The following is a 14,709-nucleotide window of genomic DNA, read 5'->3' as shown; positions in this document are numbered from 1 at the left end:
AATTTGTCCCTGTTACTCATTCACTTTACTTCTTTGCACTGGGCATTTATATAAAGAACGTTTCTTTTGTCCACACTCCCTCACCAGTCTTCTGCTCTAATGTTTTTTTCTCATGCATTTCTTATTTCTCTCTCCTGACTTAATTACTTCACATCTTTTTGTTTTCCTTTCATCTGTTATGCCCAAAGCAATTCTCAGTTCTCTTCCCTTTCATTTTAGAATCATTATTTGTACCACCTCTTTCACCTGATAAAGTGTCATCATAAAAGTAACTAGGAACAAGAAGGTCAAAGTAATTGTCGACTAAGTTCAAAGCTGCCAATCAAGCACAATTTTTTAACAAATCCCACAAGATGATGAACTGATTTGACTTCTCCCTTGAGCATTCAGTGCAAATAAACTGACTACAACTTGTAGCCGTTGAAGCAAATTAAGCTGGAACTTTTTTCTGCAGTCGTAACTAGTTTTTAACCCATTATGAATTAAAGCACAATGAAAGAAGTAGTGTCATGCTATGCTTTCAGTGCTTTGTTTATGCCACACTAATATGCCACACTTTTGTTCTTCAATAAGTGTTAATATATTTTAAAAATTCTTCTTAAATCAGACAAAGTCAACACTTTATCAATGGGTTTAGATTTTTTGGAAAACATTTGCAATAAATACATCAAAAAGAATGAAAATAGCAAAATAACATGGTGGCACTAATGGGCAGCATGGTGGCACAGTGGTTAGCACAGCTGCCTCACAGTGCCCGGATCTGGGTTCAATTCTGGCCTCGGTCACTTTCTGCGTAGAGTTTGCATGTTCTCCCCATGTCTGTGTGGGTTTCCTCCAGGTGCTCTGGTTTCTTCCCACATTCCAAAGATGTGTGGATTCAGTTGATTGACCATAGTAAATTGCCCCTTAGTATACGGGCGACTAGTAGGGTAAGCAAGTAAGGTTACAGAGATAGGGCCTGGGTGGGACTGAGTCGGTACAGACTCAATGGCCTCCTTCTGCACTGCAGGGATTTTACAATTAAATGATTCAATGATATTTAATGGCAAAGAGACATGATATGTTTTCATCCACAATATTAATAGACATAACTCTATCATCAAATAGGTGAGTCTATTCATTTGAAGAGTATATTGCATTTGTTTACGTACAGGCGGTTAGTTTTTTAAGCAGACCATTTTTGAGCTTAACTTTAACCAACTATTATGGATTTGGGGTTTGTCTTAAAGATTGTCTTGGTTTCAACAGCTATGATCACTCCAAGTGATCATTTAAGTTGACCCATGTGAGAGTGAATCTTCACTGGTCATTATCTAATGGCAAACTGGCACATCCTGATTTATAAGAATAGGACATTGTGACATGATTGTATCATAAATTTATGCAATAATTTTTCAGGCTGCATGGAAATACTTTGATGATGACAGATGCAAACCATTTTGCTACTGTATGTTACAGCCAGCAAGTTAAAATTTAAAGTTCATTTACTTCACAATTTAAAAATACATCATTGTAAATTTTTAAAAAATCCTTAAAGACTAGTCCTGGGTTACTTTACAGGCTCATACCTGCACATGCTTAAACAACGTCAACTTTAAAATAAAATTCTTATGTTTTCAATGGCCTCCATTAACACACTATCCTGACCTCCTCCTATCTGTGTTTCTTTAGATTTTATTCTCTTGGGATTCACAGGGAGCACTATGTGGCATCTCTGTGACTTCTTTCCTAAGCAGAAGACAGGCAAGAGGGTTTTCAACTAAAATCTCTGTTTCTTCTTTGGATTCTTACCAGGCAACTAATATCCCTTGAGCTCAATGAATGGAATCATGTCAATGATATTAGGTGGAAACACTTGCTGAGAGCTCTGATAAGAGATTAAAATATCTCTTCTGTCCCTACTGGCAAATCTAACCTGACTTCACAACTCTTTTTAAGCATCAAATTTCAGATAGATTCTAGCACATTGTGGACTCACTTGAATTCAAATGCAAAAACTTCCATGTACCCAATTCACAAATCATTTGCATAGAAAGACGATCAAAAAATGTAACCCAACATCAATATTTTCAACAGGGACATCAGGGTTCAACAGCACAGCTATACATGCCTTGTTCCAATGTGTTTCTTATTCTATTCCTTTCATATTGCCCTTTGTCAGCCAATTCTTTCCTCTAATGTATAAACCCCAGGGGAGAGGTATATGGCCAGATAATGGCCTGGCAACACCCCATGACATAGATTGGCACTGTAAGAAGTCTTACCACACCAGATTAAAGTCCAGCAGGCACTGCCAGATTTGCATTATGCCCATGCCAACCTAGCAGTACCAACCTGTGCTGGGGACAGTGCCAGGGCAAACCCAATGGGAGTCTCACGGGGAGCGGGGGTGGGGGGGGGGGTGGTGGGGATTCATTTGTATGTGGTGGTGGGCAAGAGCAGATGTGTGAGCTGATTTGGGGTGGTGGTTGTGAGGGATTGCTGGTATTGGGTGTGTGGGTGGATGTGTTGGTGGGAAGGGGTCCAATGTTTTGGGGAGTCAGTGGTTGCTGGCACTGACAATGCGGGGGGGGGGAGGCATATAATGTTTAGAGAAAAGGGAGGAAGTTTCCTGTACTGGCTAATGGTGGTGGTGGGGGAGGGGGGAGAAATGCCGGCTCCAACCATGGGGGTGGAGGTCGGGGTGGGGGGTGAATGCTGGCTCTGATCACGGGGTAGGGGTGTAGTGGGAAACAGCTTAGGCCCCTGTGGGTTAGGAAGTAGGGGGAAGGGGGTTACCTCTTGCTTTGATCAGGACGTTTTTTAAACATGGCACTCTGATCGCAATGCAGCCGGGTTCTGTTGGTGTGTTGGAGCCCCATCCTACATGACAGCATGAAACATGTACAGCTGTTATTTTTTTGACAAAATATGGTACGAGCTGTGGAGAAAACTGACCTGTTTCTCTGGGGAGAAAGACGCCATGCATTTCACTGGAACCAACATTCTGCAATTGTTTGGTTTTCTCTCCAGATCTTATGACACTCTAACTTAATAAATCAAGGCAGCGCGTTTCATGACATCATGAAGGAGGGTGGGGCCTCAGCACATTGATAAAACCTGGCTGCACTGAGATTGGGGTGCCATCATAAAAGGGCACCCCGATCAAAACAGGAATAAACCTCCTCCCAGCCCACCACAGAGGCTGCTGGGGTCCCCTTGTCATTCCTGTTTGGAGACACTTCTCTTCCCCAGCTCTTCCCCTTGATCATTGGCCCGTTCAACCCCATCCCGATCATCGGCCCTTCCCCCTGCCCCAGCCTCTCTCCACCACACCCACTCCCCTCCCTTCCTCCCCAGCGTACCCCCTCAATCCACAGTCAGGGTTGCCATCCACCCACCAACGATCATTGCTGGATTCAGGGAGACACCCGTGACAGGTTCACGGTGAGGAGGGAATGTCCCAGAGAGCATGGGCTGAAAATCACACCCTATCTTTCTGTGTCATTTAATTTTTCAAGGCACTAATCCCTGAAATCCAATTTAATGCATTTTTTCCCCAGATGGTGCTTCATGTTTACAATGTACAGAACAGACTATACTTTCCCACGTGCCAATCCACCAGGATTAGTTTTTCTTCTTTTATAGTATGAGGGACATATGGATGCCTTCTATTCCAGGAGTCAAAAAATTGTGTAGATGGAAATAGAAATTGCAAATAATTGCAAATAAGATTTGGAGGAACAGTGCAATCTTTGTTCCCTTGTATATAAGCCACAAAAATATGATATGCAAGGACAAAAGGTAATGAAAAAGGGTGATGGAATTTCAGTTTGTTCCAACATGAAGAATTGAAGCATTATCTGATAAATACTGCATTCAGGTCTGGGCCACAAGAAGAATGGATTAGCCTTAAATAGATACAGGCAGATGGCCAGAATTATACAAAGACTTGAAGGGTTAAATTATAAGGACAAATTGCATAAACCGGCTTTGTATCCCCTTGAGCTAACAACCTCAATGGGGGGATCAAATCTAGATGTTTCAAATGTTGAAGAGATTTGGAAGGGTAGATACAAAGAAATTAATTATTCTGCTGGACATCATCTTAAAATTAAAATTAAAGCCAGAGCATTTAAAAAAAAATTAGAAAGTAAATTGTTCGCAAATAAAAAGTAGGGAGGAATCTTCCCTCCACTCACCTCTTCTGGGGTACTGGGGATGCTGGATCAATGGATTCATGTTAGGTAAGGATATCAAGGGATGCAGATTAAATGCAAAACAATCATGATCTAAATGGATGGGAGAAAAAACTCAAAGCAATAATTGGCCCATTCTTGTTTCTAGACCTAGATCTCAACATGGACCAAAATTACACTAACTATTCAAACTTAAATAACTATTACAGGAATTTGGTATCTAGTTCTCATTATTCTTATGACACAAATGTCTGTCATCACATCCCCATCTTAAATTGTAATGAAGGAATTTTTATAGCAAGCTGTTATACAAAAACTTACTGCATTCCAGATGAAAGCCAACACGTGAGGGATACCACTGGGGACCTATAAAAAACACAAGGGTGACAAAAACAAGATTTCATATTTCCTACTGTTAATTAAATCATTTGACTGATTTCAGTCCAACAGCATTCATATTCAGAAATATTCAATCCATGCCTGCTTAAAAAAACACACCAATGACCCTAATATATTAAAGCTTGTGATCAGGAAAATCTAGACTGCTTTTTCTTGTTTGAAACATTTATTTATAATTGCATATCCGACAGTGGCAAAAATGATGTGAGGCATAATTAGTAATTGTCTCTGCTGAAAATAGTCAGTACTGATCCATGTAGACAACATTCCTGCAGCTCTCTCAAATGACCATTTTTAATAAGTTACCAAAGATAGTAGGGTGTTTTTACCGTGCTGCCTGCCACGGGAATCGGAGCGGGCAAGGGGTGGACTATAAGTAGCACTATTGACATTAGGTGGGATTTTCTGGTTTTGGGGTGTGCGCAGTCAAACAATCCCACCCAGTGAGTGATAGCAGCTTCTGTTCCAAAAGGGAGAACATCTCCAAACTGAGCCTAATGTTGACCTCACCTGATATTGAAATACTCTCCCTTTCTGATAAAAAGTGAGGTGGTGGACATCTGTCAATGTTTTTCTCCATCATGCCTGAGGATGCAGAAGCCAATTGAAAACCAGCTTCCCATGGCACTATCAAGATAGAGGAATCAGAAGAATGTCGTACTTAACACGTAGTACAGCTGTGTGATGCTAGTATGTGAATGTTAATTCATTCCCTCAAAATTCTGCATTGCTATTTTAGCAGACAGGCTTGCCAATCTATTTTCAATGGATTAACATTTCTGTTAGTGCAACAGAAAATAAATTTCAAATCAGGAATGGATTAATATTACACAGTGCACTTTTTAGGCTAATGTCTCCCAGTGCAAGAACCATTATTCTACAACCATCTATCATTAAACAAGAAATTGCTAAGTGTTGTCCCCAGTAGGGCGATTCAGTTCATAATTCAACCTTTGGAGCTTGGGGAAATTCTTACCGAATTCTCCAATATTTGAGTGTCACTATCAGGGTATCAGTGCCTGAGTTTCACTGCCCAGGTGGCAGGGGTCAGTGCCAGTTTAGCACTTAAGAGGGCCTGAATGGGTGGGGCCTTTGCTGGCCCCATGTCACTGTTTTCTTGCAGGGGGATGAGGAGGGGTGAGGCCTCTGACAAAGGGATGGTGGAGGTGTGGCAATATCCGTAGGGGAGGGTTTGACAGGAGGGGGTCCTGGGGCACTTTATTCTGAGATTGTGGTGCCCCAATCTCTGTGAGCTTGCCGATGTATTTCGTGCAGAGGATTTCTTTTCAACCAAAGAGTAGTTGAATCCCATCTGCTCAGAACTGCCAATGTCTGGGGAGAGATGCAGAACAAAGAGATCTAGGGGTACATGTTCTTAGCTTCTTGAAAATGGGCTCACAGGTGGACAGAATGGTAAAGAAGGCATTTGGCATGCTTGGTTTCATCGGCCAGAACACTGAATACAGGAGTTGGGACGTCTTGATGAAGTTGTATAAAACATTGGTGAGGCCACACTTGGAATACTGTGTACGGTTCAAGTCACCCTACTATAGAAAGGATATTATTAAACTAGAAAGAGTGCAGAAAAGATGTACTAGGATACTACCCAGACTTGATGGTTTTAGTTATAAGGAGAGGCTGGATAGACATAGAACAACATACATAGAACATAGAACATTACAGCGCAGAATAGGCCCTTCGGCCCACGATGTTGCGCCGACCAGTTAAAAAAAAACAACAACAATGACCCACTAACCTAAACCAATCCCTTTTCGTCCATAAACCTGTCCACAGACCTCTTAAACGCCCCCAAACTAGGCGCATTTACAACTGCAGCAGGCAGGGCATTCCAATCCCTCACCACCCTCTGGGTAAAGAACCTACCCCTGACATCTGTCCTATAACTACCCCCCCTTAGTTTAAAGCCATGCCCCCTCGTGCTAGATTTTTCCATCAGAGGAAAAAGGCTATCACTATCCACCCTATCTAAACCTCTAATCATCTTATATGTTTCAATAAGATCCCCTCTTAGCCGTCTTCTTTCCAGCAAAAACAACCCCAAATCCCTCAGCCTCTCCTCATAGGATCTCCCCTCCATACCAGGCAACATCCTGGTAAACCTCCTCTGCACCCTCTCCAAAGCCTCCACATCCTTCCTGTAATGTGGGGACCAGAACTGCACACAATACTCCAAGTGCGGCCGCACCAGAGTTGTGTACAGTTGCAACATAACGCTACGACTCCTAAATTCAATCCCCCTACCAATAAACGCCAAGACACTGTATGCCTTCTTAACAACCTTATCTACTTGATTCCCAACTTTCAGGGATCTATGTACACATACACCTAGATCCCTCTGCTCTTCCACACTATTCAAAGTCTTCCCGTTAGCCCTATACTCAACACATCTGTTATTCCTACCAAAGTGAATTACCTCACATTTCTCTGCATTAAACTCCATCCGCCACCTCTCGGCCCAGCTCTGCAACCTGTCTAAGTCTTCCTGCAAACTATGACACCCTTCCTCACTATCTACCACACCTCCGACTTTGGTGTCATCAGCAAATTTACTGATCCACCCAACTATACCCTCATCCAGATCATTAATAAAAATCACAAACAGCAGTGGCCCCAACACAGATCCCTGAGGCACACCACTTGTAACTGGGACTTTTTTCTCTGGAGCGTAGAAGGCTGAGGATGATCTTATAGAGGTCTATAAAATAATGAAGTGCACAGAAAACTAGAGAGCATAGGTTTAAGATGAGAGGGGAGAGATACAAAAATGTCCAGAGGGGCAATTTTTTCACACGGAGAGTGATAAGTGTCTGGAACAAGCTGCCAGAGATAGTAGTAGAGGTGGGTACAATTTTGTCTTTTAAAAAGCATTTAGACAGTTACATGGATAAGATGGGTACAGAGGGATATGGGCCAAATGCGGGCAATTGGGATTAGTTTAGGGATTTTAAAAAAAGGGCGGCATGGAGATTTTGGGCCGAAGGGCCTGTTTCCATGCTGTAAACCTCTATAATTCTATGACAGTGGATAATGCATCATGTTCTCCACTGGGGTAGCACTTTGACTTTTTTCAGGAGAATTACACCCTTTATTTCCTTTTTTAATTTATATACTGAGGTTCAACATGAAGGAAAACATAAATGTAGAAAGAATGACTTGCTTTACAAAGCAACTTCATGATCCCAGAACAGTCTCAAAGTGCTTTATAACCCATAAAGTGCTTTTGAATTTTAGTCACTGTTAGCGGTCAATTTGTTCAGAACAAAGTCCCATAAACAATAAGGAAACAAAGACCAAGTAATCTTTTTTAGTGGTTTTGGTTGAAGAGTAAGTATGAGTTAGGACAGCAAGAAGATTTCTCCTGCTCTGTTTTATTTACAATAATGCCATGGGATCATTTACGTGTGCCTGAGAGGGAAGATATCATTTATCATCTCATCCAAAAGATGGCACCACTGACAGCTAAAGTAACAAGCAACATTACATACTCAAGTCTTTGAGTAAGACATGAACCTGTAACTTACTGACTCAGCGGACAGAGTACTCCCTCTGAACCAGAGCTGACCCCTTGCAGGAGAGGAATATTGAATCAATCACTATGTACAAAACAAATAAAAACAGAAAATGCTGGAAATACCCAGCACCTTATGGCAATATCCATGGAGAGAAACAGAGTTAACATTTCACATCTGTGACTTTTCATCAGAACTGGGAAAAGTTAATAATGCTTTGAACAAGGAGTGTGTGGGACAAGGACAAAAGAAAGGTTGTTGATAGAGTGAAAGACAGAGATTGACTAACAGAAGAGTTACATTTCCAGGGCCCAAAGGCATGATGGTGGGGCAAGACAAGAAACTGAGGAAAGAATTCTCCCATTTTGAGGCTGAGTGCAATGGCTGGCAGTGCCTGACTCGCTGACTGAAATGGTGGGATTCTGCAAGAGATGCAATGCCTGGAATTTCATTAATTTGCTGAGGTGATTTTAAGCCTGCCCTAAGCTGGTGGCTTTGAAGATCCTGGCACCACATTTAAACACCAGTCCAGCACCCTCACATCACTTTCTCCAACCCACCTGTCTACACCAGAGTATGCAGGATGTCAGCAACCCAGAGGGAAAAGGCCAACAGCCTCAAGAAGCCTTTGATTCAACCAACTTCCCCTGAGTCCATCATCTGCGTGGCACCCATGTCCCATTTGCACCTCTACCCATCCCCCTGGAGTCCTTATGCATCCCCTTACAGTAAACAATGTGATATCCCTTTGACCTCATTGTTTGTCTGATTTTCATGGGGTCTAGCTTCTCTCCCCTCGATCTTTCCTTTGTCTTCCTTTATTCAGCGTCTTCACCTACCTCCTTGCCCCTCTGTCTGCCAGGGGACAAGCTTTGCTGCGGACAGTGTTTGGGCATGACCTTTCACCCTACCTTTCCCCCCACACTCACCTGAGCACTCCTGAGAGGTTCACTTGCCAGGTGCACATATTGGGAGAAAAGTCATGATTCATGCCATTCTCCTGTCAAGCCATCATGGATGGATTTTCTGACTGGGATAGGGAGGGCAGGGAAAGAGTGCGGAGGGATGTTTCAGGTATAGGGGCCTGATAATGAAATAGTAATGCAGTCAAATGATGTTCCTGATGTTGAATATTGGGAAGTGCACCCCAACACTGATGGGGCAGGCGGGGACAATTGTATCATGTGTTCATGCCAAATAAAATGCAACTTTGCAGTTCTCGCAAAATGTTCTGCTCCTGTTGCCAGACTCGCCTAACACGAACAGCAGCAGAAAATCCTGCCCAAAAGAGTCTCACGAAACATTCTCCTGTCAGCATGCATACCTTAATTTGTCAACACCTTCCACAAGCAACTGAAGAAAGATCTTCATTTGTAATTAGGTCAAAACTCTATGATTTGTTCAAGCAATCATTTGCAAAGGGATAGAAGATCCCCTTAGTGATAGTGTTGTTTAATAATGATCGCTACATTTAATTCAGTACATTTACCATGACAGTGTGAAGTGCAGAGGCAGTGAGATGAAATGATCATACTGCTTCACGCTCATCAAACCAGTGCGTGTCTCTACCAAATTACATTGCTGAGCATTGCGCTGCTTTAATAAAGCATCATAAAACTCTTAAACCAACTGATTCAGAGACACTGCCCACTGATTCTGGTCTTTAAATAGCACATCAAGTAAAAATGAGAAAGAAAAACAAAAGTTCACGGAGATAAAGTGAATGAGCCCTTTACAATTTTATAGATTAAGTAAACCATCTCATGATGAAGGTATATTAATAATATATGAAATAGACAAATAAAAGTAAGAGTCCACAGCTTTCTGAATGAGATCATTTGAGTGAATGTTTTGGATCTTTCACAGCTGCAGAGCAATTTCAATTACATTTCATCGTCAGGAATAAGAAATCATCAAAAAGGCTTTTGCAATGTTAGCTTTTGTACCTGGAGGACCAGAAAACAAGGGAGTCGAATTTATGCTTCTGCTATACAAAGTCCTGGTTGGAATGCACGTGAAGGACTGTGAGTGCTTTCGGGCATCACATGTTAGGAAGAATATATTGGCCTTGCTGAAAGTGCAGCATAGATTTACCAGATTGTTATGAGAGGTTACATTACACAAGCCACAATTTTTATTGTTGGAATTCAGAAGGGCAAAGGATGATTTAATTTAAGTTTTTGCTTTAATAAAGGAGATAAGGAGAAAGTGCTGGGGAGTTTACCAGGCCTTGGAGACTGGTATGATGGCAAATGTACAAGCAAATTCAGGGAAAATGTTTCCCCACTCTCCCCTTACTTTTCCCAGAGACAGCTTTTGTATGGTGACAGTGAATTACTTGGCAGCGGCAGGAAGCAAATTCACTTTGTTAAATGGCAATTAGCTGCAATTTTCCAAGAGCAATGCTATTTTGTAGCATTGTAGTAGATTGTGTCAGAACATCAGTGACTCAAAAGGGGCTGCCGTGCAATGGAGGACAAAGTGATAGGAACATTTGACAAAATCTGACCAAGCCAGAGGATAACCACAGGCAGAGAATTGGCAATGCAGTGGTCTTGTGGTAATATCACCGGATTAATAATCCACAGACCCAAGCTAATGCTCTAGGACACAGATTCAAATCCCAACATGGCAGCTGGTGGACTTTAGATTCAATTAATAAATCTGGAATTAAAAACTGATCCAACAGTGACACAGAGCCACTACTAATTGTATTGTAAATCCAGCTGATTCCTTTAGAGAAGGAAATCTGCCGTCCTTACCTGGTCTGGCCTTACATGTGACTCCAGATGAGAGCCATGTTGTTGCCTCTTAAATGCCCTGAGAAATGGCCAAGCAAGTTACTCAGTTATGTCAAGTTGCAACAAAGCCGATAGAAAGGAATAAAACCAGAAAGACCACCCGATATTGACCTAAGCACCTCTGTATGGGATTAGTATAGGTGGCCATATGATGGTTGGAATAGACATAGCCTATAGTGGGTCAAAGGGCCTTTTTCTGTGCTGTATGACTCTATGCACTGAGACTGACAAGGGCAAACCCAGCCCTGTTGACATTACAAAGTCCTCCTCATGGGTTTCTGTGCTAAAACTTGGAGAACTGTCCCAAGGCTCGTTAAACAACAGCCTGACACAGTCATTGTAACTGAATCATACCTTACAGTCAATGTCCCAGATATCATCATCACCAATCTTGGATATGTCCTGTCTCTCTGGCAGGACGGTTCTATCAGATGTACCAGATAAGTGACAAGGAACATTCATGCCACACAAGTGCTAGGTAATAACTATCCTCAACAAGAGAGAATCTAACTTTTGCCACTCGACATTCATCAGCATTACCATCTCAGAATCTTCCATTATCAGCATTCTTGGGGTTAGCATTGACAAGAAACTGAACTGGCGTAGCCATATAAATACTATGGCTACAACAGCAAGTCAGAGGCTGGAAAAGACAGATTTAAGATTGTTGGAAAGAGACACTGGAGCAGGAGTGTTTTATGCTGCGAATGATAATGATTGGAACTCACTGCCGAGGTGGATTGTTGAAGCAGAAATTAATCATTTAAAAACAAAATTGGGTAGACATTTGATGATAATAAGCTGGCAGAGCTTTTGGGATAAGTGCAGACTGGGACTCAACAGAGAACCAGTATGGATTCAATGTTTTTTTTCTGTGTTGTGGTGAGTCTATAGTCAGAATTTTCTCTCTGGGGATAGCAATCAGAGGTCAGAACTGTTTCCTGGATTTGACAGCACCTCCAGAGGCTGTAGGGAGGGAGAGTCACCACCTCCTTAATTGGCTTGGAGACAGCTTCTCAAATTTGGTTAGTCAAACAGGCCTTTCAGCTTGAGAGGAGAAGAAGACTGAAATAAAGTTTAAGTAAGGGAGTGAACACTTCAAGAGGGCGATGCCCTCTTTCCAATTTTTATATCTTGTATTAAATAATGGAATAATGGATCTTAAAAGCCATTACTTCAGGTGGGTCCAGGCAGCTTTTTCCTAAACTAGTATTTAAGCTGACCACCACTATCTACAGGACCCTGCAGACATTATTTCTATCTGTTCATGCCAGCAGGATCTTCTGGTTCTGCCAACAGCGCATCCCTGCCACAGGTCTCACAGTGGCGAGAGGTGCATTCAACAGGAAACCCCGTTGATAATGGCGGGACCAGAAGGCCTAGCTGCTGATCAATGACAGGCCACTTCCCCCTGCCACAATCCACAAAGTCATGTGGCAGATCCTGCCTCTGGACTTTGGAAAGTTCCAGTCGGCCTTTTTAAATTGACCTCTACAGGCTCTTCATGAGCTGTGACAGCAAACAGCCATACATGGGTAGGTGGACCAGCCTTCTCATGCATCCCACCTCCATCAGAGTGCTTGGTGGGCAGTGCCAGGATGCCAGGTGGACAGTGCCAGGGTGTCAAGCTGGCAATGCCCAAGTGATGCTGCCCAACCCTGCTCCCAGCCAACTGGGGAGCTTCAATGGTCTCTGTTCCCACTGGCAAGGCCATCACATCCAGTCTCCATTGGCGGCAACCAGAAGTGATCCTTGCCGGTGAGGACCCTGACCGGTGAGCAGGTAGGGTCAAGTGAGCCCAAATGATAGCATCCAGGGCATGGTAATGATGTCACAAGTATTGAAATATTTATAAACGTATAAATATCCATAAACTAACAAAAGCCGCAAGTGAAATGGCCATTTCACTATCAACCAACTCTAATGAAAACAAAATCTTTAAAGACAACTTATCAATTTAAATTAAAATGAGAACTCCCCCCCCACCCCCGGACCTAACAGTTTTGGAAAGCCTCAAGCATACTGGTGGATACCATATTCTCCCTCTGCCGAGATACACAGGCATGGTTGTAACTGTAGAAGAGAAGCAGGCAGTCATGCTAAATAACATCTTGACTGTCCACTGCCTGGATCTGTTACTGCTCAGGCATATGAGCAACCCCAGGAGGAGGTCCTCTGACCTGTCCCCCACTTTCCAACCTCCACCCCACCCCTCAACAACTCGCTACATTGGGATCTGAGGGCACTTACAATTGCACAAGTGAATGTCCAGTCAATGCCCACCACCGACCTACAATTGCTGTGCAGTTAATGAATCATTGTCTCTGACTGTTTGCGTAGAAATTAGAGTTAATATAGACAGGCAAAATTTCACCATGAATTCAATTTAAACCCTCTATATTCTGTACAAAGCATTTTATTGTGAGATACCCCTCTTCTTTAACGTTAACAATTCCTTCATAAAAGCACATTTAGTTTTGTAAAATGATCAGACACTTGATGGATGACAGGCATCCACTCATTTACTTACAAAAATGTCCATTTTCTCCAGCATTTGCTTCTAGCCAGCAAGGTCAATCTGTCCACTTCCCTCGTTCACACTTTTGATGGAGTGTAAATGATCCCACAATGGAGGATTGTCTATATAATATTCAAGGCTATAGCGGCCTTCGGTGCTCCCTTATATAGAGTGCAAATTCAAATATTTGCCAAATATCCATTGTCTTCCCAAGAGCCAGTCTTTCGGAGTCCAAGTATGTTTAACAACTTGCTGTATTTTATTAGCTTCCCAATCTAAAGGATATTTCCTATTCTCACCCATAAGAAGAATTATGAAACCAGCTTCACAAAATATGCACCAGAGAGATTTATATGTTCTTTGGATCACCTAAGGATGAAATATTATGAATATCTTACTCCAGATTTAATTGTTAAATTTACTCTTAAAATATAATCTACTTTAGAGTGTTGTGCTACATTATACAACTTCAATGTATCAAAACTAGCACTTGGTTTAGCCTGAGCGTCCAAACAGTTCAATGAACCAATCCAACTTTGTATTGCCCTGTTTCTTCTTTAGGTAAGACACTATCTTTCTAGGATGATCGACAACTAATTAGTGTAACACTCTCACTAGAATTGAAAGTTATTCCAGATCTACATTACTTCATATCTAAACCAATATTTTTAAATCCCCAAAGGTCTGATGCCGAACATTCAGTTTTATTATAATTTTATGAAGAGCACATTTCTCAAGTTCCACAATACTAACCCATGAGAAGTCATCAAGCTGCATTATATTAAGATTTTCTTTTCTGATAGCAATAACAAAATTGCAGGATAAACTTTTAGTTGAATACAACTTCTTTTCAGCAATAACGATCTCACCGGCAATTGTCACAGCCTAGAAACATCACTTAGGCCATAGACACATTTCATAGAATCCGTACAACACAGAAGAGGCCATTTGGCCGCTCAAATGTGCACCAACTCTTTGACAGAGTATCGTATCTAGATCCTCTCCAAACCAACACCCCCCCCACCTTTCCTCCCAATTCCTTGAATCACACACATTTACCATACATAGCTAATCCCATCTAACATATGCATCTGGAGATACTAAGCGGCAATTTTTCTTTTTTTTTAGCATGTCCAACCCACCTAACCTGCAAATTTTATTGATTCATTCATGGGACATGAGCACCACTGGCTGGCCAGCATTTATTGCTCATCCCTCGTTGCCTTTGAGGAGGTGGCAGTGAGCCGTCTTCTTGAATCGCTACAATCCATGTGTGGTGGTTG

At 42.1% G+C, this 14,709-nt stretch overlaps 1 protein-coding gene across 2 annotated transcripts in view; it reads right to left on the bottom strand.

The window, feature by feature from the left end:
* Positions 1–14,709, bottom strand: part of LOC145343407 (trans-2,3-enoyl-CoA reductase-like) — a 194,461-nt gene that overhangs the window by 138,837 nt on the left and 40,915 nt on the right. For both annotated transcript variants that reach the window (XM_080189630.1, XM_080189631.1), the window contains exon 3: positions 4,500–4,544. In XM_080189630.1, the coding sequence (XP_080045756.1) occupies positions 4,500–4,544 (45 nt within the window). The remainder of the gene's footprint in view (positions 1–4,499; positions 4,545–14,709) is intronic.

This window comes from Carcharhinus amblyrhynchos, chromosome 5, assembly GCF_965287045.1.
Source record: "Carcharhinus amblyrhynchos chromosome 5, sCarAmb.v2.hapA, whole genome shotgun sequence".
In the NCBI taxonomy this organism is placed as follows: Eukaryota; Metazoa; Chordata; class Chondrichthyes; order Carcharhiniformes; family Carcharhinidae; genus Carcharhinus; species Carcharhinus amblyrhynchos.
The sequence above is the reverse complement of the archived record's forward strand: the minus strand, read 5'-3'. Positions and strand labels throughout refer to the sequence as shown.